General features: G+C 43.1%; 1 protein-coding gene across 1 annotated transcript in view; it reads right to left on the minus strand.

Moving 5' to 3' along the window:
* The window catches only part of LOC146036346 (putative HLA class I histocompatibility antigen, alpha chain H), a 144,868-nt gene that overhangs the window by 104,154 nt on the left and 13,295 nt on the right, over positions 1 to 27,419 (minus strand). Inside the window, exon 2 of the mRNA XM_083160303.1 lies at positions 16,585 to 16,845. Within this exon, the coding sequence (XP_083016429.1) occupies positions 16,585 to 16,845 (261 nt within the window). The remainder of the gene's footprint in view (positions 1 to 16,584; positions 16,846 to 27,419) is intronic.

Below are 27,419 nucleotides of genomic sequence, written 5' to 3' on the forward strand. Positions count from 1 at the left end.
TATAGTATATGTGATATGTGTGTATACAGTGTAGTGTGTGCAATATATATATATATATATAGTATATATGTGATATGTGTGTATACAGTGTAGTGTGTGCAATATATATATATATAGTATATGTGATATGTGTGTATACAGTGTAGTGTGTGCAATATATATATATATATATATATATATATATATATATATTTCTGTAGGGCCAGCACACGCAAATTTCAATTAGCAACTGCTGGGGTGCCAACTTAGGCTTGTGGTCCCGGGGGTACAGCCAAATATAGAGTCCAATGTAAAGAGCACTCACCAGTCTTCCAATCTTAATGCCAATAAAAGTTTAATACATCACCAGAGTTTTACAGCAGAATGTCGACGTTTCGAGCCACTGCGGGCCCTTTGTCAAGACAGTGGTGGATGGGTCACAGCCCCAGAAGTACAAATCACCATAGGAATCTACACAGTATAAATACACACCAGAAGCAGGAAGTGCCTGCCCATCGCCAATTAATCAATTATCTATCGCTTCTACACTTTAGGATAGTGTCCACCCCTCACTCAGTATCTACATCAGTGCCACATTTGATACAATACACACGTTTATAATTTTTACCTCATATTTGAATCTCCATAGCGCTTTACTATCAGCCTTCTCCGGCGTGCGTTCCACCGCTTTGGAACGCAAGAGCCGGAAAGAGAACACCGCGCGCGTCATCTTCAGACGACGTGCACCTGAAATTGGCATGTGCGCTATCAGTATAAGTCCCCGGCAAGCGGCAGCAGGGATATGAAGTTCCTACCCATACGAAGTCCCGCACTGGGTTATAGGGGGTATAACGACGTTACACGATCTGGCTGTGAAACGCACAGCCATTTTGGATCGTTTGGAACGCATACAGACAAACCTTATGTCATTCACTGGTTTACTCAATATACTGCTTCACATGTATAGCGCTTACTAGGAGGGGGGACAGTATCCCACAAAAAGTAAAGAACTGTAATTAGAAAAAAACTATAATTAGAAAAAAACATATAAATGTCCCCAAGGACCTACTTGAAAAAAATATACTCTGCAAAAAAATATTTTGCTGGCGAGAGGGCATTCTCACTCACTACCTCTGGTTTACAAAGTGTCACAACTTAGGAATGTATCAAAACAGGACGAACAACATATACACACATATTAAAAATTACAGAGTGGAGTCAGGGTGCCACACATCTGGCTATGAAGCAGCCTGGATCGAGGCACACAGACTCCCACCCCCCATTTAAAAACAAATACCAATTAGGTCCCATTGATATTGCTTTTAGGTTCTGATTTTAGAACATATTTGCTATAGAACTTTTTTGCAAACAAGTCAATAGATGCCAGTTGTCCATAGGTGACTACTCTATTATGTACCATGTGTAGTCATAAGAAATCTTTCAGCTCTAATACCAATGACTACAACTATTGTGCTGTCATTGGAGATTATTGCCATCAGTTACATGTCTCATCACAGAAAGATATTCATATGGGTCTTCTCATTAAGTCCTCGAGGCCATACAGTGTCCAACCGATGGATCCACTGCGCCTCTTTTTTTAGAAGCATAAGCCCCCTATCACCTCCACGTGGTGGGGGAGGGATCCAGTCTATTGCCATATATCGCAGAGTGGACAGTTGGTGTTTTTCTTTCACAAAATGTGCTGCCACGGGCTTATCAGTGGCCCCGGTAGAGTAGGCCAATCGAATCGAGGATCTATGTTGATTAATTCTTTCGCGTAGGGTTCGAATTGTTTTTCCCACGTATACTAAGCCACAAGGGCAGATCAGATAGTAGACCACATGATCTAATTGGCAGTATAAACGATGTTTCAAGTATATTTTTGTGCCATTGTGTGGATGGCAAAAGAATGTGCCCGTAATTAGTGCCCGGCAGGTGGCACACCCGAGACACTTATAGCATCCATTCTTTTTAGTGAGCCATCGGTCTTGATCTGCTTTTACTGGTTTCATGTTTGGTCTCAAGAGGTGATCTTTAAGGTTGGGTCCCCTGTTCACACTAAGCAGTGGAGGGGCCTTGCCCATTTTCTTAAATGCTTGATCTGAAGTGATCATCGTCCATTGTGATTTAATAACACGCTGTGTGTTCTTGAAATTGGTGTCACAGTGAGTATTGATGATCATTCTTGCATTCTGGGTTACACCTTTAGGGATCAAACTCTGTTCTTGAAACCTTCTTTTGGCTTTGGTGAGGCTCTTATCAATAGTTTTGAGACTGTACCCCCTATCCAGGAATCTCTGTTTACACTCAGACAGTTGTTTTGTTGTTGCAGACTCTTCAGAGTTGTTGCGCATAACCCGAAGGAATTGCGAAATGGGTAAATTGGACTTGAGAGAGTCCGGATGATGACTGGTAGCCCAAAGGAGAGTGTTCCTGTCTGTTACTTTCTGGTAGAGGGTATATCCCAAAAATGCTCCGTTTCTCAGGACAGTTATGTCAAGAAAGTTCATAGAACTAGGATCACATGCATAAGTAAATCTCACAGGAGAGGATAGACAATTCAGCGTATTGACCATCTCAACAAAGGATGCTTCGTCACCTAACCATATGAGAAAGACATCATCGATGTATCTTTTTAAGTATTTGATCTGCCTAGAGTAATGCGGAAAAATAGATTTTTGTTCGTATGCATGCATAAACAGGTTGGCGAAGGCCGGGGCCACATTGGACCCCATAGCGGTCCCCGCCAGCTGCATATAGTATTTCTCTTGGTATAAGAAATGATTATACTTTAATACTAAATCCAGCGCATTTAGCACAAATTCTGATACTGATAGCGCACATGCCAATTTCAGGTGCACGTCGTCTGAAGATGACGCGCGCGGTGTTCTCTTTCCGGCTCTTGCGTTCCAAAGCGGTGGAACGCACGCCGGAGAAGGCTGATAGTAAAGCGCTATGGAGATTCAAATATGAGGTAAAAATTATAAACGTGTGTATTGTATCAAATGTGGCACTGATGTAGATACTGAGTGAGGGGTGGACACTATCCTAAAGTGTAGAAGCGATAGATAATTGATTAATTGGCGATGGGCAGGCACTTCCTGCTTCTGGTGTGTATTTATACTGTGTAGATTCCTATGGTGATTTGTACTTCTGGGGCTGTGACCCATCCACCACTGTCTTGACAAAGGGCCCGCAGTGGCTCGAAACGTCGACATTCTGCTGTGAAACTCTGGTGATGTATTAAACTTTTATTGGCATTAAGATTGGAAGACTGGTGAGTGCTCTTTACATTGGACTCTATATTTGGCTGTACCCCCGGGACCACAAGCCTAAGTTGGCACCCCAGCAGTTGCTAATTGAAATTTGCGTGTGCTGGCCCTACAGAAATATATATATGGAGATTCACCTGCTAAGGTAACATTTCCTGGACTATGCACCCATTGGATATAACTGTGAAAAAGTTGTGAACTACTGGAGATTGCCTGCTATACAAAAATTTGTGACACGTGCATGTGTTATACTCCTGAAGTGGCTAAATATCACCTATAGGTATAGATTGTGATTGTCTTTTGGTTCTGTATTCAGAAAGATATATTGCAAGTGATATTGTTTGTGCTTACTTAAGTGTTTAGCTCTGCCAGAAATATTGTGTACCAATTAAGAGTGTGTAGTGTGTTCCTTAAATGGCGACAAGCCTTTTGGGACTGGATGAAATTGCCTTGAGTGATGCGGAAAATATCCAAATCAGTTTAACTGATGATGAAATTGATAAAATTTTGTTCACAGAGTTGGACTTTGCTCAATTGCCCTCTGCAACATCTGTTGATCATTTCCATAAATTGCACAGATTAAAACGGAGGGAAATTGATTTAATGCTACATGGTCAATTCCTCTCTGAGTACTATAGAAAAAAACGTATTCCGAGAGGATTTAGAATTAGTAATACTCCCACCATCGGTCGCCGCAATCCTGCCTTTTGCGTCCGATGGTGTGGAGTACTTACAAAATGTTCTCTTGATTTGATAGCTCTGGTTGTGGAGGAGGTTGGTGTAGAACTAAAGAAAATTAAGGTTGAAATCTCTGAGTATGAAAAAGAATCACTGAGTATTTTGAAGGCTGATAAGACTGAGGATTGGTTGGGTCGAATACAATCCCAAATTGATAAATATAAAGCAGACTTAATAGCCTTCAAAAGAAAGAAATTGGAAACCGTTGAGGGTGACTACCAGAGACACGGTGTGTACAAGTGGTTGATGGGAGAAGGTTCCACACAGCCATCAGGGTACAGACACCGAGGAGGGTATCGCTCACGGCAACCACGCTTCAGAGAACCAGAATCCCAGATCTCTAACTCTTCATCTGAGACAGATACAGGTGACAGTTTACCCCCCCCTCGGGGCTCCTCATATCAACAAGCGTCCTCATCTTTTTTAGAACAAAGAAACAGACCCACCCGCAGAGACGTCCTAAGTCGACGTGCAAAAGACCGCACCCGCGGAGGGGTGGGAAATCCAGACAGAGGGCAAACAGGAGGGTACAGGGGGTACAGGAATTGATTTTCAACCTCTCATCCAAAAACCTGTCACAGCCAGAGCATACTTTACTCTCGAAGGGTTTGAACTTCATACCCACATATAAATTTGATTCATTCCAGTGGTCAATTGACCACTTTAAAATGGGGAGGAAGCTCCGCCTTCGAGAGCATTTTGATAATAAACCAATACAAACTTCAATGACAAACCCCACTATGGCTCCCAAAAAGATTTTTAAAAAACCAAGTACCTTTGATCCCATCAGTACCAATGCGAGTTTAAAAACGTTCTTACGGGTAGTGGATAAAGACTGTAAAGAACAAGCTAAACAGAACAGAGCTTTTGATAACTTATCTGCAGCAGAGAGAACAGCGCTAAAGGGGTTACAGGATGATACCTCGGTGGTTATACGTAGCGCCGATAAAGGCGGCTCGATCGTACTACAAGATTTTTCTGACTATGACCACGAGATTAAGAGACAACTGGGTGACAAAACAACTTACCTTGAATTAACCGCTAACCCAATGAGTGCAATTAAATATAGAATTGATGAACTGCTGAGGATGGGTTTGACGCAAGGGTGGATTGACGAGGAGACAAGGGATTACTTAACAGTGGAACATCCGGTGTGCCCGATTCTATATACGTTGCCTAAGATCCACAAGTCCCTCGTCAATCCACCTGGCCGTCCGATCATTTCAGCAAGGGGTTCTCTTTTGCAGCCACTTGCAAAATGGTTGGACCACTATCTTCAACCACTTGTTCAGGCCACCCCCACATACCTCAGGGATACCTCACAGTTCCTTGAGGATATTAGAGGGATAGGTGTTCTGGAACCCGAATGTCTACTGTGTACAATGGATGTTAATTCATTGTACACAATTATTCCGCACAAAGAGGGAAGTGAGGCAGTGAGAGCTGTACTCTTGGAAGGGCCTTATGGGGGTCCACCCATTGAATTTGTGCTAAATGTGCTGGATTTAGTATTAAAGTATAATCATTTCTTATACCAAGAGAAATACTATATGCAGCTGGCGGGGACCGCTATGGGGTCCAATGTGGCCCCGGCCTTCGCCAACCTGTTTATGCATGCATACGAACAAAAATCTATTTTTCCGCATTACTCTAGGCAGATCAAATACTTAAAAAGATACATTGATGATGTCTTTCTCATATGGTTAGGTGACGAAGCATCCTTTGTTGAGATGGTCAATACGCTGAATTGTCTATCCTCTCCTGTGAGATTTACTTATGCATGTGATCCTAGTTCTATGAACTTTCTTGACATAACTGTCCTGAGAAACGGAGCATTTTTGGGATATACCCTCTACCAGAAAGTAACAGACAGGAACACTCTCCTTTGGGCTACCAGTCATCATCCGGACTCTCTCAAGTCCAATTTACCCATTTCGCAATTCCTTCGGGTTATGCGCAACAACTCTGAAGAGTCTGCAACAACAAAACAACTGTCTGAGTGTAAACAGAGATTCCTGGATAGGGGGTACAGTCTCAAAACTATTGATAAGAGCCTCACCAAAGCCAAAAGAAGGTTTCAAGAACAGAGTTTGATCCCTAAAGGTGTAACCCAGAATGCAAGAATGATCATCAATACTCACTGTGACACCAATTTCAAGAACACACAGCGTGTTATTAAATCACAATGGTCGATGATCACTTCAGATCAAGCATTTAAGAAAATGGGCAAGGCCCCTCCACTGCTTAGTGTGAACAGGGGACCCAACCTTAAAGATCACCTCTTGAGACCAAACATGAAACCAGTAAAAGCAGATCAAGACCGATGGCTCACTAAAAAGAATGGATGCTATAAGTGTCTCGGGTGTGCCACCTGCCGGGCACTAATTACGGGCACATTCTTTTGCCATCCACACAATGGCACAAAAATATACTTGAAACATCGTTTATACTGCCAATTAGATCATGTGGTCTACTATCTGATCTGCCCTTGTGGCTTAGTATACGTGGGAAAAACAATTCGAACCCTACGCGAAAGAATTAATCAACATAGATCCTCGATTCGATTGGCCTACTCTACCGGGGCCACTGATAAGCCCGTGGCAGCACATTTTGTGAAAGAAAAACACCAACTGTCCACTCTGCGATATATGGCAATAGACTGGATCCCTCCCCCACCACGTGGAGGTGATAGGGGGCTTATGCTTCTAAAAAAAGAGGCGCAGTGGATCCATCGGTTGGACACTGTATGGCCTCGAGGACTTAATGAGAAGACCCATATGAATATCTTTCTGTGATGAGACATGTAACTGATGGCAATAATCTCCAATGACAGCACAATAGTTGTAGTCATTGGTATTAGAGCTGAAAGATTTCTTATGACTACACATGGTACATAATAGAGTAGTCACCTATGGACAACTGGCATCTATTGACTTGTTTGCAAAAAAGTTCTATAGCAAATATGTTCTAAAATCAGAACCTAAAAGCAATATCAATGGGACCTAATTGGTATTTGTTTTTAAATGGGGGGTGGGAGTCTGTGTGCCTCGATCCAGGCTGCTTCATAGCCAGATGTGTGGCACCCTGACTCCACTCTGTAATTTTTAATATGTGTGTATATGTTGTTCGTCCTGTTTTGATACATTCCTAAGTTGTGACACTTTGTAAACCAGAGGTAGTGAGTGAGAATGCCCTCTCGCCAGCAAAATATTTTTTTGCAGAGTATATTTTTTTCAAGTAGGTCCTTGGGGACATTTATATGTTTTTTTCTAATTATAGTTTTTTTCTAATTACAGTTCTTTACTTTTTGTGGGATACTGTCCCCCCTCCTAGTAAGCGCTATACATGTGAAGCAGTATATTGAGTAAACCAGTGAATGACATAAGGTTTGTCTGTATGCGTTCCAAACGATCCAAAATGGCTGTGCGTTTCACAGCCAGATCGTGTAACGTCGTTATACCCCCTATAACCCAGTGCGGGACTTCGGATGGGTAGGAACTTCATATCCCTGCTGCCGCTTGCCGGGGACTTATACTGATAGCGCACATGCCAATTTCAGGTGCACGTCGTCTGAAGATGACGCGCGCGGTGTTCTCTTTCCGGCTCTTGCGTTCCAAAGCGGTGGAACGCACGCCGGAGAAGGCTGATAGTAAAGCGCTATGGAGATTCAAATATGAGGTAAAAATTATAAACGTGTGTATTGTATCAAATGTGGCACTGATGTAGATACTGAGTGAGGGGTGGACACTATCCTAAAGTGTAGAAGCGATAGATAATTGATTAATTGGCGATGGGCAGGCACTTCCTGCTTCTGGTGTGTATTTATACTGTGTAGATTCCTATGGTGATTTGTACTTCTGGGGCTGTGACCCATCCACCACTGTCTTGACAAAGGGCCCGCAGTGGCTCGAAACGTCGACATTCTGCTGTGAAACTCTGGTGATGTATTAAACTTTTATTGGCATTAAGATTGGAAGACTGGTGAGTGCTCTTTACATTGGACTCTATATATATATATATATATATAGTGTATATGTGATATGTGTGTATACAGTGACATGGATGCGGTGTGCTCCCTAGGGTGCACAGTCAGGCACTACCGAGGGTGCTTTGCTAAGAGCTGTCACTTAAAAATGGGGTTGTCAGCCCCAATAAACCAAAAGCAACAAGAAAAAGAAAGTGGCGCTGGTTTGATGAAAGGTTATACAAATATTTAATAACAGTTAAAAAATCATAACATGCTAATTAATATTGTATAATAATTATTAATAATTGTATAATAATGAATGAAAAGAAATTAAAAATGGTGAATATGTATTAAAAATCTGGACCGGAATGCTGAGGGAGTAGGGCAAATGGAGTGTTCAGTCTCAGCAGGTCAGAGGTGTACCTGATAGGGGAAGTGAGTCAGGTTGCCCACTAGGCTGATAGTTACCACAAGATGTTATGATTGATCCAATCCGGAAGGCAATGATGCAGAGATGTCCTCAAATGAGATGCGACAGTGGGGCCACAAATGGTGATGACCCGGTAGATGTGGAGAATGGCTGGATAATAAGACAGCCAAGGGTTTCCCACGTCGCTACAGGTTCCAATCTCGGGGATGGTATGTGGCAGGTGTCCTCAAGGTTGGTGAGGCCGTGTGACCAAGATGTGGACGGTTTCAGATGGTCATTACCAACCTTGATTCCTGCGTTGGTGCAAATTTGGTGTGGTAACTGGAATGGTGACCAGCAACAGCGAAGGGAAGGGGAAAGGATTCCCACTGCGGTGAGGGAAGTGGGAGACCAAATAGCTGGGAATGTCCAGGTGATGGATGTCCAATATGAACAAACTGGTCCGGTCCAGAGAATACCACTAACGCGTTTCACTGCTTAGAGGGATGCAGCTTCTTCAAAGGTTGGAACTGCTCACCATAGGGTTTATATACCCATACACAAGTAGTTAAGGCATAACACCTGTGTTGCTTTATCAAATGGTCAATATGTCTATGTATCAAAAATAGGTATCAACAGAAGGCAAACAACAATTATTATTATTATTATTTTGAAAATAATACACATTAATAATCTTAAAAATGAGTGTTCTAAAATGCAATTTGAACATTTATTATTCTGACAGGAGAAAAGAGAGAGGGCCAATTGGCTGGGGAGAGAACGGAATTAGCATATTCCTGTTAGGAATCACAGAAATATGACCTGCTGAGACTGAACACTCCATTTGCCCTACTCCCGCAGCATTCCAGTCCAGATTTGTAATACATATTCACCATTTTTAATTTATTTTCATTTAATATTATACAATTGTATGTAATGATTTTTTAACTGTTATTAACCCCTTCCCGACATTTGACGTACATTTACGTCATGGCCGGGATGTACTTCCCGACACATGGCATAAATGTACGTCATGACTTTAAAGTGTCACTGCGTCTCGAGACGCAGTGACAGAGGGACGATGTCTGCTGTCCCTGACAGCAGACATGTCCCTGCATGCCCAGGGGGGGCTGCGATGCCGCCCCCCCGTCGGCGATCGCTGTGATTGGCTGTTCAGTGTGAACAGCCATTCACAGCGTTTTCCTGTGTTACCAGCGAATCAGACGCTCGGTAACACAGGTGTCAATCACCGCCGGGCGTCAGGGGGCATGAGGGGGTCATCGGTGACGATGACACCTCACCCCACCCTCACCCCACCTGCCCCCAAGGCTGTGATTGGTCCGTCGGACCGACAGCCAATCACAGCCAAGGCGCGACATTTAAACTAACGGTGACTGCGCTGCAGACGCCATTCCGGCCTGGAATTGCGTGCAGAGCGGTCACCGTGCCTATCTGCCGTGATACTGACCTGATCCTTGCTAAAACTTACCTGATCCTTGCAAATACCTTACCTGATCACCTGATCACTGCTTGTAGCGTGCTGGATGCTTCCTGGATCTGACTTCTTGTGACTTCCTGCTGCTGCTGCAGTGTGATAGAGAGATAGAGAGAGAGATAGAGAGAGATAGAGAGATAGTGACAGAGAGAGCTATATTTTGTGTCTGCTACCCCCCCTTTTTGGGGGTGCAGGGGTTTTTTATATATATATATATATATAACTGTCAGTGCTGCTGCTGCAGTGTCATAGAGTGATAGATAGTGATAGATAGTGAGAGATAGAGAGATAGAGAGATTTGTGTCTGCTACCCCCCCTTTTTGGGGGTGCAGGGTTTTTTTTTTTATATATATAACTGTCAGTGCTGCTGCTGCAGTGTCATAGAGTGATAGATAGTGATAGATAGTGAGAGATAGAGAGATAGAGAGAGATAGTGACAGAGAGTGATAGAGAGTGTATATTTTGTGTCTGCTACCCCCCCTTTTGTGCTGATCAGTATATCTGTGGTTTTTTTTTTTTTATATATACCTGTCAGTTGCTGCCAGTTGCACCAAAGGTTGTGCACCTGCTGCCCCTCACTGGTAATCAGTGTCGCATCAGTGATCACCTTTTTTTTTTTTTGAGGGTGCTGTGGGGTCTTTTTTGAATTTTTTTTTTACACACACTGTGATTTTGTGGGTGTCCTGTGGCCACTGTGCGCTGATCAGTGACGTACATCACTGATCAGCTTTTTCGGCACAGGGTTGATCTATTTTTTTTTTTTTTTGATCAAATTCCTGTTGCCTTTGAGCGCTGTTCAGTGACGGACGTTACTGACCAACATCTGTGCTCAATTTTTGGCGCAGGACCTTTTTTTTACCCCTTCAATTTTTTTTTTTTTAACCCCTTCAATTTTTTTTTTTTTTATTGGGATCAAATTCCTGTATAAAGTATTTTTTTTTTTTTCTGCACTACATACACACTACACACTACATACCCCCCCGGGTTGAAATAAAGTTTGTACCCCCCCTACACTATACACGTGTTGAAACATTTCACTACCAGAAACACAAAAATAAAAATGGCATCCCAAATGTCATCCCAGTCATCCAGAAGAATGTATTCAGCGGAGGAGGCATATGCCATGCTTGCCTCTGACTCTGACACAGCCAGTGATTCAAGCGGGGAATTTGAAGGATTTGTCTTAAGCTCCTCTTCCTCCTCTGGTGATGAGGGACCCCCTCAAAGACGCCCCCGTAGAGCAGCTGAGACCCCCCCCCCCCCAATAATTGATCTCGTATGGACCCCACCACCAGACAATTTTGAGCCCCAGGTTCCTGAGTTTTTGGCCATGCCAGGAATCCAATTTGATTCCACAGGTCTCAGAGAAATTGACTTTTTCAAATTATTTTTCTCTGATGATTTTATAAATTTAATGGTGGACCAAACTAATTTATATGCCCAGCAGTTTATTGCTCAAAACCCCACGTCATCATTTGCTAGGTGGACCCCTGTAGATGCAGTAGAGATGATGACGTTTTGGGGTCTGGTGTTTCTTATGGGCATAGTAAAAAAGCCAGAAATTAGGCAATATTGGAGTACAGATGTTCTGTACAGCACCCCATTTTACCGTATAGCCATGACCCGGGCTCGATTTGAGACGATCCTTAAATTTTTGCATTACAACGATAATGCACAGAGCCCACCCAGAGATGATCCCACCTTTGACCGGCTATTCAAAGTCAGGCCGGTCATTGATCATTTCAGTGCCAAATTTGCAGAGATGTACATCCCTGAAAAATGTATTTGTATTGACGAGTCCCTTATACATTTTAAAGGAAGGGTTAAATTCCACCAGTACCTTCCCAGTAAGAGGGCAAGGTATGGCATAAAAATGTATAAGCTGTGTGAAAGCAACTCAGGGTACACCCACATGTTTAGGGTATATGAAGGGAAGGATTCAAGAATTGAACCGCCAGAATGCCCCCCCTCCCTCGTAGGTGTTAGTGGAAAAATTGTCTGGGATTTAGTGCACCCCTTCCTGGATAAAGGTTATCACCTCTATGTGGATAACTTTTACACTAGCATCCCCCTGTTTAAGGCCCTTGGTTCAAGAGGTACAGCAGCTTGCGGTACTGTGCGCAAGAACCAAAGAGGCCTCCCAAAAACGCACATTGCCCAAGTAATGAGAAGGGGTGAAAGCAGGGGAATATGCACCGAAAATATGTTGTTGGTCAAATATAAGGACAAGAGGGATGTCCTTATACTGACAACAATTCACGGAGACAGTACCACCTCCGTCCCTGTACGAGGTACCAGTACCCACACCTCAAAACCTAATTGTATCCTGGATTACAATAGGTACATGGGCGGAGTGGATCTTTCAGATCAGGTACTGAAGCCGTACAGTGCCCTGCGGAAAACAAAAATCTGGTACAAGAAGCTGGCCGTGTATATCATCCAGATGGCACTGTATAACGCTTACGTGCTATTCCGTTCTACCGGCCAGAGGGGGACATTTATGCACTTTCAAGAGGAAGTCATAAAGGGCCTAATATTTGGGAACCAGCAGGCAGAGGGCCCCAGTACTTCTAGTACTGGCCCCCGTATTGTACCAGGGCAGCATTTTCCTGATGAAATCCCCTCCACTGGAAAAAAGGGCAGGACACAAAAAAGGTGCAAAGTTTGCTATAAAAAGGGAATAAGAAAGCAAACTATTTTCCAGTGTGACACTTGCCCCGACAAACCCGGCCTATGTATAAAGGAGTGTTTTAAAATATACCACACATCTATGGATTATTAGGTTCATAATTTCACCGTGCTTCGGGGGTCTTGCTAATGCCACATAGCACCCACCATTCATTCCACCAGAATCTGAGCAGCAAAATCCAAAAATCACTCCTTCCCTTCTGAGTCCTGCCATGCACCCAACTGGTATTTTTTGGTCACACGTGAGGCATTGCCGTACTCGGGAGAAATTGGGGCACAGATTTTGGGGTGCTTTTTCTCCTTCATACCTTCTGAAAATGAAAAATTTTGAGCCAGAACTGCATTTTTGTGTAAAAAAATGTAATTTTTAATTTTCACTGCCCAGTTGTATCAAAATTGGTGAAACCCCTGGGGGTTTAAAATGTACACTATACCCCTAGATGAATTCCCTGAGGGGTGTAGTTTGCAAAATGGGGTCACTTGTGGGGGGGTTCCACTGTATTGGTGCTTTGGGGGTCTTGCTAATGCGACATAGCACCCACCAACATTCCACCAGAATTTGTGCTGCAAAATCCAAATATCACTCCTTCCCTTCTGAGTCCTGCCACTTTTTGGTCACACATGAGGCATTGCCGTACTCGGGAGAAATTGGGGCACAGATTTTGGGGTGCTTTTTCTCCTTCATACCTTCTGAAAATGAAAAATTTTGAGCCAGAACTGCATTTTTGTGTAAAAAAATGTAATTTTTCATTTTCACTGCCCAGTTGTATCAAAATTGGTTAACCCCCTGGGGGTTTGAAATGTACACTATACCCCTAGATGAATTCCCTGAGGGGTTTAGTTTGCAAAATGGGGTCACTTGTGGGGGGGTTCCACTGTATTGGTGCTTTGGGGGTCTTGCTAATGCGACATAGCACCCACCAACATTCCACCAGAATTTGTGCTGCAAAATCCAAATATCACTCCTTCCCTTCTGAGTCCTGCCACTTTTTGGTCACACATGAGGCATTGCCGTACTCGGGAGAAATTGGGGCACAGATTTTGGGGTGCTTTTTCTCCTTCATACCTTCTGAAAATGAAAAATTTTGAGCCAGAACTGCATTTTTGTGTAAAAAAATGTAATTTTTCATTTTCACTGCCCAGTTGTATCAAAATTGGTGAAACCCCTGGGGGTTTGAAATGTACACTATACCCCTAGATGAATTCCCTGAGGGGTGTAGTTTGCAAAATGGGGTCACTTGTGGGGGGGTTCCACTGTATTGGTGCTTTGGGGGTCTTGCTAATGCGACATAGCACCCACCAACATTCCACCAGAATCTGAGCTGCAAAATCCAAAAATCACTCCTTCCCTTCTGAGTCCTGCCATGCACCCAAATGGTATTTTTTGGTCACATGTGAGGCATTGCCGTACTCGGGAGAAATTGGGGCACAGATTTTGGGGTGCTTTGTCTCCTTCATTCCTTGTGAAAATGAAAAATTTTGAGCCAGAACTGCATTTTTGTGTAAAAAATGTAATTTTTCATTTGCACAGCCCAGTTGTATCAAAATTGGTGAAACCCCTGGGGGTTTGAAATGTACACTATACCCCTAGATGAATTCCCTGAGGGGTGTAGTTTGCAAAATGGGGTCACTTGTGGGGGGGTTCCACTGTATTGGTGCTTCGGGGGTCTTGCTAATGCGACATAGCACCCACCAACATTCCACCAGAATCTGAGCTGCAAAATCCAAAAATCACTCCTTCCCTTCTGAGTCCTGCCATGCACCCAAATGGTATTTTTTGGTCACATGTGAGGCATTGCCGTACTCGGGAGAAATTGGAGCACAGATATTGGGGTGCTTTTTCTCCTTCATACCTTCTGAAAATGAAAAATTTTGAGCCAGAACTGCATTTTTGCGTAAAAAAATGTAATTTTTCATTTTCACTGCCCAGTTGTATCAAAATTGGTGAAACCCCTGGGGGTTTGAAATGTACACTATACCCCTCGATGAATTCCCTGAGGGGTGTAGTTTGCAAAATGGGGTCACTTGTGGGGGGGTTCCACTGTATTGGTGCTTTGGGGGTCTTGCTAATGCGACATAGCACCCACCAACATTCCACCAGAATCTGAGCTACAAAATCCAAAAATCACTCCTTCCCTTCTGAGTCCTGCCATGCACCCAAATGGTATTTTTTGGTCACATGTGAGGCATTGCCGTACTGGGGAGAAATTGGGGCACAGATTTTGGGGTGCTTTGTCTCCTTCATTCCTTGTGAAAATTAAAAATTTTGAGCCAGAACTGCATTTTTGTGTAAAAAATGTAATTTTTCCTTTTCACTGCCCAGTTGTATCAAAATTGGTGAAACCCCTGGGGGTTTGAAATGTACACTATACCCCTAGATGAATTCCCTGAGGGGTGTAGTTTGCAAAATGGGGTCACTTGTGGGGGGGTTCCACTGTATTGGTGCTTTGGGGGTCTTGCTAATGCGACATAGCACCCACCAACATTCCACCAGAATCTGAGCTGCAAAATCCAAAAATCACTCCTTCCCTTCTGAGTCCTGCCATGCACCCAAATGGTATTTTTTGGTCACATGTGAGGCATTGCCGTACTCGGGAGAAATTGGGGCACAGATTTTGGGGTGCTTTGTCTCCTTCATTCCTTGTGAAAATGAAAAATTTTGAGCCAGAACTGCATTTTTGTGTAAAAAATTTAATTTTTCATTTTCACTGCCCAGTTGTACCACAATTGGTGAAACCCCTGGGGGTTTGAAATGTACACTATACCCCTAGATGAATTCCCTGAGGGGTGTAGTTTGCAAAATGGGGTCACTTGTGGGGGGGTTCCTAAATTTTAGCATCTTATGGTGCCTAGAACCCTACATGGTGCCTAAAAAATAATCTCATAAAAAGGAGGCTCCAAAATCAAGTAGGTGCTCCTTCTATTATGAAGCCTGTGGTTTGGTCAACGTGCACACTAGGGCCACATATAGGATATTTATGAAAACAAAAGAATTGGGGGAATCAATTTTTAGTCACATTTCTCTAGTAAAATTTACTGTGTTCCTTAGAAAAATGTATTAAAATTGAAAATCTGCAAAAAAAATGAAATTTTGAAATTTCACCTACACTTTATTTTAATTCCTGTGAAACACCTAAAGGGTTAACAAACTTCCAAAATGCTGTTTTGAATACTGTGAGGGGTGCAGTTTTCGAAATGGCATCATTTATGGGGGTGTCTCACATACAAGTCCCTCAAAGTCACATCAGAACTGAACTGGTCCCTAAAAAAATCAGTGTTTGAAATTTTCTTGAAAATTTGAGAATTTGCTATTCATATTGTAAGCCTCCTAGTGTCCAAAAAAAATAAAAGGAAGTTGAAATAATGATGGAAACATAAAGTAGACATATGGTCTATGTTAGTTATTAACTATTTTGAGTGGTATGATTATTTGTCTCACAAGCAGAAAATTTAACATTTTGAAAATTGCAAAATTTTCCATTTTTTTACGACATTTTGGTATTTTTCACAAAAAAACACAGACTGTATCGACGAAAATTTACCACTAACTTGAAGTACAATGTGTCACGAGAAAACAATCTCAAAATCACTGGGATAAGTAAAAGCAAAAAAAAGTTATCCCCACTTAAGTGATACATGTCAGATTTGAAAAAAAGGGCTCTGTCAGGAAGGCAAAAACTGGCTCTGTCAGGAAGGGGTTAAATATTTGTATAACCTTTCATCAAACCAGCGCCATTTTCTTTTTCATGTGTATATACAGTGCAGTGTATGTGTACCATGTGTATATATACTGTGTAGGGTATGTGATATGTGTATATACAGTGCAGTGTGTGTACCATGTGTATATATACTGTGTACTGTAGGGTATGTGATATGTGTATATACAGTGCAGTGTGTGTGTGTACCATGTGTATATATGCTGTGTAGGGTATGTGATATATGTGTATATACAGTGCAGTGTGTGTGTGTACCATGTGTATATATACTGTGTAGTGTATGTGATATAGATGTATATACAGTGCAGTGTGTGTCTCACCTCCAGTCTGGTTGAAGCGACTCATCGCTGTCCTCACATTGTGCTTGTGTACAGCCTCATTGCCTCTACTACTCTGTGTGTTTCTCTCCCAGTAATCTGCTTCCACTTTATTCATCCAGGGAGCCACAGGACGCAGGACACGAGAGTCACTGTTATAATGCACAATCTGCTGATCATCCACATATCCAACTTCAGAGAACTCCGGCAGCCCCGATCCTTTACCTGAGACCGTTGTGTAATAATACCTCAGCGTGTGACTGTCTGAGAGAGACACAGAGACTGTTACATATCACACATATTATACACAGGACACAGACCACAGCCATGTACAGCCCGGTATTACCTGTATACATACATATATCTTATAGTGTAATAATACTGCAGTGTGTGACTGTCTGAGAGACACAGAGACTGTTACATTTCACATATATTATACACAGACCACAGCTATGTGCAGCCCGGTATTACCTGTATACATACATATATCTTATAGTGTAATAATACTGCAGCGTGTGACTGTCTGAGAGACACAGAGACTGTCACATATCGCACATATTATACACAGGACACAGACCACAGCCATGTACAGCCCGGTATTACCTGTATACATACATATATCTTATAGTGTAATAATACTGCAGCGTGTGACTGAGAGACACAGAGACTGTTACATATCACACGTACTATACACAGGACACAGACTACAGCCATGTACAGCCCGGTATTACCTGTATACATACATATATCTTATAGTGTAATAATACTGCAGCGTGTGACTGTCTGAGAGACACAGAGACTGTTACATATCACACATATTATACACAGACCACAGCCATGTACAGCCCGGTATTACCTGCATACATACATATATCTTATAGTATAAAAATACTGCAGCGTGTGACTGTCTGAGAGAGACACAGAGACTGTTACATATCACACATATTATACACAGGACACAGACCACAGCCATGTACAGCCCGGTATTACCTGTGTACATACATATATCTTATAGTGTAATAATACTGCAGCGTGTTACTGTCTGAGAGACACAGAGACTGTTACATATCACACATATTATACACAGACCACAGCCATGTACAGCCCGGTATTACCTGTATACATACATATATCTTATAGTGTAATAATACTGCAGTGTGTGACTGTATGAGAGACACAGAGACTGTTACATATCACACATATTATACACAGGACACAGACCACAGCCCGGTATTACCTGTATACATACATATATCTTATAGTGTAATAATACTGCAGTGTGTGACTGTATGAGAGACACAGAGACTGTCACATATCACACATATTATACACAGGACACAGACCACAGCCATGTACAGCCCGGTATTACCTGTATACATACATATATCTTATAGTGTAATAATACTGCAGCGTGTGACTGAAAGACACAGAGACTGTTACATATCACACGTACTATACACAGGACACAGACCACAGCCATGTACAGCCCGGTATTACCTGTATACATACATATATCTTATAGTGTAATAATACTGCAGCGTGTGACTGTCTGAGAGACACAGAGACAGTTACATATCACATATATTATACACAGGACACAGACCACAGCCATGTACAGCCTGGTATTACCTGTATACATACATATATCTTATAGTGTAATAATACTGCAGTGTGTGACTGTATGAGAGACACAGAGACTGTTACATATCACATATATTATACACAGGACACAGACCACAGCCATGTACAGCCCGGTATTACCTGTATACATACATATATCTTATAGTGTAATAATACTGCAGCGTGTGACTGTCTGAGAGACACAGAGACTGTTACATATCACACATATTATACACAGGACACAGACCACAGCCATGTACAGCCCGGTATTACCTGTATACATGCATATATCTTATAGTGTAATAATACTGCAGCGTGTGACTGTCTGAGAGAGACACATTGGGTGACATTCTATGATATGCGCTAAATGCGCATGTTTAATTCGCACACTAGATCGCCGCAAATCGCATTTTTCTAACTCGCACTTTTCAGTCAAAATTTGATTATTTAATGTGATGCGCATTTGAGTCTGAAAAGTGCGAAGAGTTGCGATTTGCGGCGATTTTTAGTCACAAAAAAGTGCGAATTTTACTCCAAAAAAGAGCGATTTTTAGTCAGAAAAACGCGCCATTTCTTCCGCTGGTCATGTGCGAGTTTTGGACCAACCGGAGTGCGATTTACAAACCTGTCTCCGCATCACTAAGAACCCCCAAACCTATTGGCCCACCTATGTCCCCTCCATTATGCATCACACCCCCTATATAAAGGGCCATTGGCGCCATTTCACTCTTTGATAGGAAGTAAGGAGCATGGAGAGGAGCAGTGGAAGCGTTTGTGCAGCAAGAGGTGTTGGTGGCAGAGTGGCAGAGGGAGCAGTGGCAGAGGAACCAGTGGCAGAGGGAGCACTGGCAGAGGGAGCAGTGGCAGAGGGAGCACTGGCAGAGGGAGCAGTGGCAGCAGCCAGACAAGTGGGAGAGGCAGCAGTGTGGCAGGCAGCATGGCCACAGCAAGGCCAGCCTCAGCTCAGACCCTGGCCGTCCAGCCCCAGCAGGAGGAGGTGGAGGATCCGCTGGCATCCCCATCCTACAGCCAAGCCCTAGACCATACCCCATACCAGCTGCAGGAGGGCCACATGTCAGAGGTGGAGGAAGATGCTGGTGAGGAGGAGGAAGACACTGGCATGGAGGAGGAGGAGGGTGACATGGCTGGTGCAGAAAATGAGGAGGAGGAGGAGGTGGTAGCTGGTCGCACCAAAAGTGGCCGCATGGTCAGGTTTTCCTATGAGGAAAATGTGGCACTTGTGAGGGCTATCATGCCAGTGTACGAGAGGCTGCTTGGCAAAACCAACTACAAGACCACTGCCCAGCGTAAGCGCGCTATGTGGAAGGACATCACCCAGGCGGTGAACGCTGTGAGTAATCACAAGCGCCTGGTGCGCAATGTGAAGAAGCGCTTCAACGATATCAAACGCCAGTTGAAGCATAAAATGGCCCTGGAGATGGAGGAGGCCACCAGGACTGGAGGAGGAAGCCCCACCACTGTCAGCTACAATGCTTATGAGGTGAAGCTGAAGCGCATCATCCCCCCTGAGGTCCTGCCTGGCCTGCATGTGGCGGATTCCGACAGGCCACAAACGCCACCGCGAGCTGGTAAGTGTGACCCCATGCAAACTGTAACATACATGCCAATGTATTATATCTGCAATGTGCACTTGTATTGTAATGCTTTGTAAAGTGCTGCTGTGGAACTACATAGCCCAGCAAGGTCATGCACAAGAAAATGGCTGCTCCTGCTTTGAAATTGCTGATAATGCTGGGCCTTGTAGTTCCACAACTAATCTGATTGATTAACAGTGTACCATTCTTTGCAGCAGACTAACATCTATGTGTACAAAAACCCTGAGGTGTACTGGAGGTTTAGCTGGCATGCCTACATACCACCGAATATCCTATAGTTGTCATGTGTACACTAGTTTACTACTAAGTCTGAAATGAAAGATTTGACTGAACACTAAACAAAGGGTGGTCCAGATATAATGCTGTCCTTTTCTATTGGGTATTGTCCATTATTGTGAATTCACTGCATGTTTTCTGAAAATGCTTATCCATTGCAAGTTCCATAATGCCTGCCCATCTTTCCTTGTACAGATTGTCCGTCCCGAAGTGCTGCAGCATCCAAGAGAAGAAGGACCGTTGCTGCACAATCTGCGGAAGCAGGTAAATGACTAAACAACACCCCATTACACATACAGTACACACACCCATGTCACATCAACAATATCTCACACTACATTCTGCTCCTGCTGCTACATTGCAACGGAAATGAGTGTAATCTGAGGTAGGCATGTGACATATTATTAATGTCAATGTTTCATGCTGTATCGGGGTACATGTGTAAGTGCATAACACCCCTAGGTATGGCCGTCAGCCATCTATAGGCCTATGTAAAACAGTATAGAGGACAGTGAGGCCTATATATGCATCAATACTTACCTCTTCTTCTGTATCCACAGGTGCTATACAACTAGGGAGCAACACAACAGATTCTTCAAGACTGGTGCTAGACGAAATGGAGATTATTCTTGATCCGGTCGACACCTTTGCGGCAGAGGAAGAAATGCCGGCCTCGTCCCAGAGTGATCTTCCACCAAGTGGGGTGCCTCCCATCCCACCCCCAACCACCCAGCAACCCCATACACCAGCTACTGCTTCCCAAGTAGCTAACTCCTTGGTGAATTTCAAGGACAAGCAGCTTGAATTCATGGCCTCCCAAAGCCTCCAAATGGGAAATATACAGGGGTACATGCGTGACACCTTCCTGCAGTTGCGCAAAATGGCACGTAGTGTAAGGGTAGCTGTAGGCACTCAAGTGCGCATTGCCAACAGTCTTGACAGACGTTTTGCAGAACTAACTGCTGCAATACGTGAGCAGAATAGCCATATTGGGAGCCTGGCCCAAACTCTTACAGCCCTAGCCCACACAGCGCAGACCAATGCCCTCCTAGCTATGCAGGCACAAATACAGCAGCAGCAGGAAGGCAATGTGGGAGGTGGCACTACCTCAACCCTCAGCAGTGTCTCCAGCACCCCAATAAGTGTGTCCCCCACTTCCCCACCCCGTCGTAGTGTGAGGACCCGTGGTGGCCTTAGTTCCGCCTCTAAAAGTGGTGTAGGGCTGCCTGATGCTGGCCGAAGGTAGCTGCTACATCACTGTTTCTACAGTCAATAAGCCCAAATATCTTTGTACATGGCCCCACAGTTTCTATTTTGCACATGTTAAATTGCAGAATGGTTTACAGCAAAACAAGTAAAATTTGCAAACCGCATTCCATTGTGTTGGTGTCTTTTTCTCTATATAAATTAATGTGTGAGTTATAACATATTGTAATGGTATATGAGTATGGGATTGCAGTAAAGTAGTGTGGTATAACTCCTTGCCTGGCAAAGGTTGTGGATGTACATTTTCCAGCAGGCTCTGACACTCATGGTTTGGACTGTAATGGTTGTAGTGTGTCTGGGCATGCTGGAACATGTAGTTCCACAACACCAGTGAGCCATGTTTCACAGCAAACTTAATTCTTACATGTACCAAGAGTACTTCAAAGGTAGATACCAGCAAGGGATAGGTCAGCACCACCATGTGCATCTGTTGTGGACTGGTGTTAGCTTAAATATGGGTGGAAACAGATGGTACTGGTCAATAATGTGTTAATGAGTACACTTCCAACACTGGTACATTTTGGAGTACAGGCCACATGTGCTAACCAGAAAAGCTACGCCTGCTGATGTATGTCTGCAACAACTTATTTATAGCAAGTAACAGTACAGTAAAATTCTTACACAAAGTGGCCTGTGATAGCATCAAGGCCCATGAGGTCACAGACTGAGTGGAGGCTGTGGACAAATAGTAGAGGGCACACATTAATTAGTGCTGGCCAGACACTACATAGTTGGCACCCACAAAATGGGCCCAAGCATCTCTCCCCTGCTCATATAACTCCGACAGGGTAATGGGGTTCAGCGTAACCATCCCCACAACCTGTTAGTCCGACAGGTAGTCCAGGTACAGGTGAGCACCATACATACGTGGGGTACCCAGTAGTTGGGGGGCAACCAGCATCTTTTGGCCACCTTACTCCCTCCTGCGTTGGCCCTCCAATTGGGACACATCACAGATAAGCAAGTTTAAAATAGTCATACAAATCTACATGATTTAAACCCTCACAGGTGTCCTTACTAATGTTGGGGTTAATGTAGGGGGGTTTGGGATTGATAATGAAGGCACCTGTGTTGAAATTTACCATGTGCGCACTTGACCAAAATGAGTTGTGTGCAAATGCGCCAAACAGAACCAGGTCTGAAAAAAGTGCGATAAATAGACACCGCAAAAGTGCGATTTGCAAATGCGCACAGCATTAAATAAGCGGTTTGTATAGTTTTGCATTGGAAAACATCTGGATGCGATAAAAGTGCGAATTAATCTCGCACTTTTGTTCCGCATACATTTACGCACAAAATATGCGATTTCTGTCCCTTAACGCATCACGTTAAATTGGCGATTTCACTGAAAAATGCGATATCGCCATTTTGTGGTCTAAATAACGCCAAAAACACAAAATCGCACAGCGTAGAATGTCACCCAGAGACTGTTACATATCACATATATTATACACAGGACACAGACCACAGCCATGTACAGCCCGGTATTACCTGTATACATGGATCCGATATGATATCCCGGCGGTCGGGATCCCGGCGGTCGGAATCCCGACACTGGAATCCCGACCGCCGAAATCCCGACAAGGGGGGGACATGGATCGCCCCCCCTTGCGGGCTCGCTGCGCTCGCCACGCAGCGGGCCCGGTGCCTCGCTACGCTCGGCACGCTATTATATTCTCCCTCTATGGGTGTCGTGGACACCCACGGAGGGAGAAAGTTTCGGGATTTCGGCGGTCGGGATTCCAGTGTCGGGATTCCGACCGCCGGGATCCCGACCGCCGGGAAATTAACCGCATCCCGTATACATACATATATCTTATAGTGTAATAATACTGCAGCGTGTGACTGTCTGAGAGACACAGAGACTGTTACATATCACATATTATACACAGGACACAGACCACAGCCATGTACAGCCCGGTATTATCTGTATACATACATATATCTTATAGTGTAATAATACTGCAGCGTGTGACTGTCTGAGAGACACAGAGACTGTTACATATCACACATATTATACACAGGACACAGACCACAGCCATGTACAGCCCGGTATTACCTGTATACATGCATATATCTTATAGTGTAATAATACTGCAGCGTGTGACTGTCTGAGAGACACAGAGACTGTTACATATCACACATATTATACACAGGACACAGACCACAGCCATATACAGCCCGGTATTACCTGTATACATACATATATCTTATAGTGTAATAATACTGCAGCGTGTGACTGTCAGAGAGACACAGGGACTGTTACATATCACACATATTATAGACAGACCACCGCCATGTACAGCCCGGTATTACCTGTATACATGCATATATCTTATAGTGTAATAATACTGCAGCGTGTGACTGTCTGAGAGAGACACAGAGACTGTTACATATCACACGTATTATACACAGGACACAGACCACAGCCATATACAGCCCGGTATTACCTATATACATACATATATCTTATAGTGTAATAATACTGCAGCGTGTGACTGTCAGAGAGACACAGGGACTGTTACATATCATACATATTATACACAGGACACAGACCACAGCCATGTACAGCCCGGTATTACCTGTATACATACATATATCTTATAGTGTAATAATACTGCAGCGTGTGACTGTCTGAGAGACACAGAGACTGTTACATATCACACATATTATACACAGGACACAGACCACAGCCATGTACAGCCCGGTATTACCTGTATACATACATATATCTTATAGTGTAATAATACTGCAGCGTGTGACTGACTGAGAGACACAGAGACTGTTACATATCACACATATTATACACAGCACACAGACCACAGCCATGTCCAGCCCAGTATTACCTGCATACATACATATATCTTCTAGTGTAATAATACTGCAGCGTGTGACTGTCTGAGAGACACAGAGACTGTTACATATCACACATATTATACACAGGACACAGACCACAGCCATGTACAGCCCGGTATTACCTGTATACATACATATATCTTATAGTGTAATAATACTGCAGCGTGTGACTGTCTGATAGACACAGAGACTGTTACATATCACACATATTATACACAGCACACAGACCACAGCCATGTACAGCTTGGTATTACCTGTATACATACATATATCTTATAGTGTAGTAATACTGCAGCGTGTGACTGTCTGAGAGAGACACAGAGACTGTTACATATCACACATATTATACACACAGACCACAGCCATGTACAGCCCAGTATTACCTGTATACATACATATATCTTATAGTGTAATAATACTGCAGCGTGTGACTGAGAGACACAGAGACTGTTACATATCACACATATTATACACAGGACACAGACCACAGCCATGTACAGCCCGGTATTACCTGTATACATACATATATCTTATAGTGTAATAATACTGCAGCGTGTGACTGTCTGAGAGAGACACAGAGACTGTTACATATCACACATATTATACACAGGACACAGACCACAGCCATGTACAGCCCGGTATTACCTGTATACATACATATATCTTATAGTGTAATAATACTGCAGCGTGTGACTGTCTGAGAGACACAGAGACTGTTACATATCACACATATTATACACAGGACACATACCACAACCATGTACAGCCCGGTATTACCTGTATACATACATATATCTTATAGTGTAATAATATTGCAGCGTGTGACTGTCTGAGAGACACAGAGACTGTTACATATCACACGTACTATACACAGGACACAGACCACAGCCATGTACAGCCCGGTATTACCTGTATACATACATATATCTTATAGTGTAATAATACTGCCGCGTGTGACTGTCTGAGAGACACAAAGACTGTTACATATCACACATATTATACACAGGACACAGACCACAGCCATGTCCAGCCCGGTATTACCTGTATACATACATATATCTTATAGTGTAATAATACTGCAGCGTGTAACTGTCTGAGAGACACAGAGACTGTTACATATCACACGTACTATACACAGGACACAGACCACAGCCATGTACAGCCCGGTATTACCTGTATACATACATATATCTTATAGTGTAATAATACTGCAGCGTGTGACTGTCTGAGAGACACAGAGACTGTTACATATCACACATATTATACACAGGACACAGACCACAGCCATGTACAGCCCAGTATTACCTGTATACATACATATATCTTATAGTGTAATAATACTGCAGCGTGTGACTGTCTGAGAGACACAGAGACTGTTACATATCACACATATTATACACAGGACACAGACCACAGCCATGTACAGCCCGGTATTACCTGTATACATACATATATCTTATAGTGTAATAATACTGCAGCGTGTGACTGACTGAGAGACACAGAGACTGTTACATATCACACATATTATACACAGCACACAGACCACAGCCATGTCCAGCCCAGTATTACCTGCATACATACATATATCTTCTAGTGTAATAATACTGCAGCGTGTGACTGTCTGAGAGACACAGAGACTGTTACATATCACACATATTATACACAGGACACAGACCACAGCCATGTACAGCCCGGTATTACCTGTATACATACATATATCTTATAGTGTAATAATACTGCAGCGTGTGACTGTCTGATAGACACAGAGACTGTTACATATCACACATATTATACACAGCACACAGACCACAGCCATGTACAGCTTGGTATTACCTGTATACATACATATATCTTATAGTGTAGTAATACTGCAGCGTGTGACTGTCTGAGAGAGACACAGAGACTGTTACATATCACACATATTATACACACAGACCACAGCCATGTACAGCCCAGTATTACCTGTATACATACATATATCTTATAGTGTAATAATACTGCAGCGTGTGACTGAGAGACACAGAGACTGTTACATATCACACATATTATACACAGGACACAGACCACAGCCATGTACAGCCCGGTATTACCTGTATACATACATATATCTTATAGTGTAATAATACTGCAGTGTGTGACTGTCTGAGAGAGACACAGAGACTGTTACATATCACACATATTATACACAGGACACAGACCACAGCCATGTACAGCCCGGTATTACCTGTATACATACATATATCTTATAGTGTAATAATACTGCAGCGTGTGACTGTCTGAGAGACACAGAGACTGTTACATATCACACATATTATACACAGGACACATACCACAACCATGTACAGCCCGGTATTACCTGTATACATACATATATCTTATAGTGTAATAATATTGCAGCGTGTGACTGTCTGAGAGACACAGAGACTGTTACATATCACACGTACTATACACAGGACACAGACCACAGCCATGTACAGCCCGGTATTACCTGTATACATACATATATCTTATAGTGTAATAATACTGCCGCGTGTGACTGTCTGAGAGACACAAAGACTGTTACATATCACACATATTATACACAGGACACAGACCACAGCCATGTCCAGCCCGGTATTACCTGTATACATACATACATCTTATAGTGTAATAATACTGCAGCGTGTGACTGTCTGAGAGACACAGAGACTGTTACATATCACACATATTATACACAGGACACAGACCACAGCCATGTACAGCCCGGTATTACCTGTATACATACATATATCTTATAGTGTAATAATACTGCAGCGTGTAACTGTCTGAGAGACACAGAGACTGTTACATATCACACGTACTATACACAGGACACAGACCACAGCCATGTACAGCCCGGTATTACCTGTATACATACATATATCTTATAGTGTAATAATACTGCAGCGTGTGACTGTCTGAGAGACACAGAGACTGTTACATATCACACATATTATACACAGGACACAGACCACAGCCATGTACAGCCCAGTATTACCTGTATACATACATATATCTTATAGTGTAATAATACTGCAGCGTGTGACTGTCTGAGAGACACAGAGACTGTTACATATCACACATATTATACACAGGACACAGACCACAGACATATACAGCCCGGTATTACCCATAGTTGCCTACCCTCCCGCTTTTAGCGGGAGTGTCCCGCTTTTTAAATCTTTC

The sequence above is a fragment of the Crinia signifera genome, chromosome 9 (assembly GCF_055691185.1).
Source record: "Crinia signifera chromosome 9, ASM5569118v1, whole genome shotgun sequence".
NCBI lineage: Eukaryota > Metazoa > Chordata > Amphibia > Anura > Myobatrachidae > Crinia > Crinia signifera.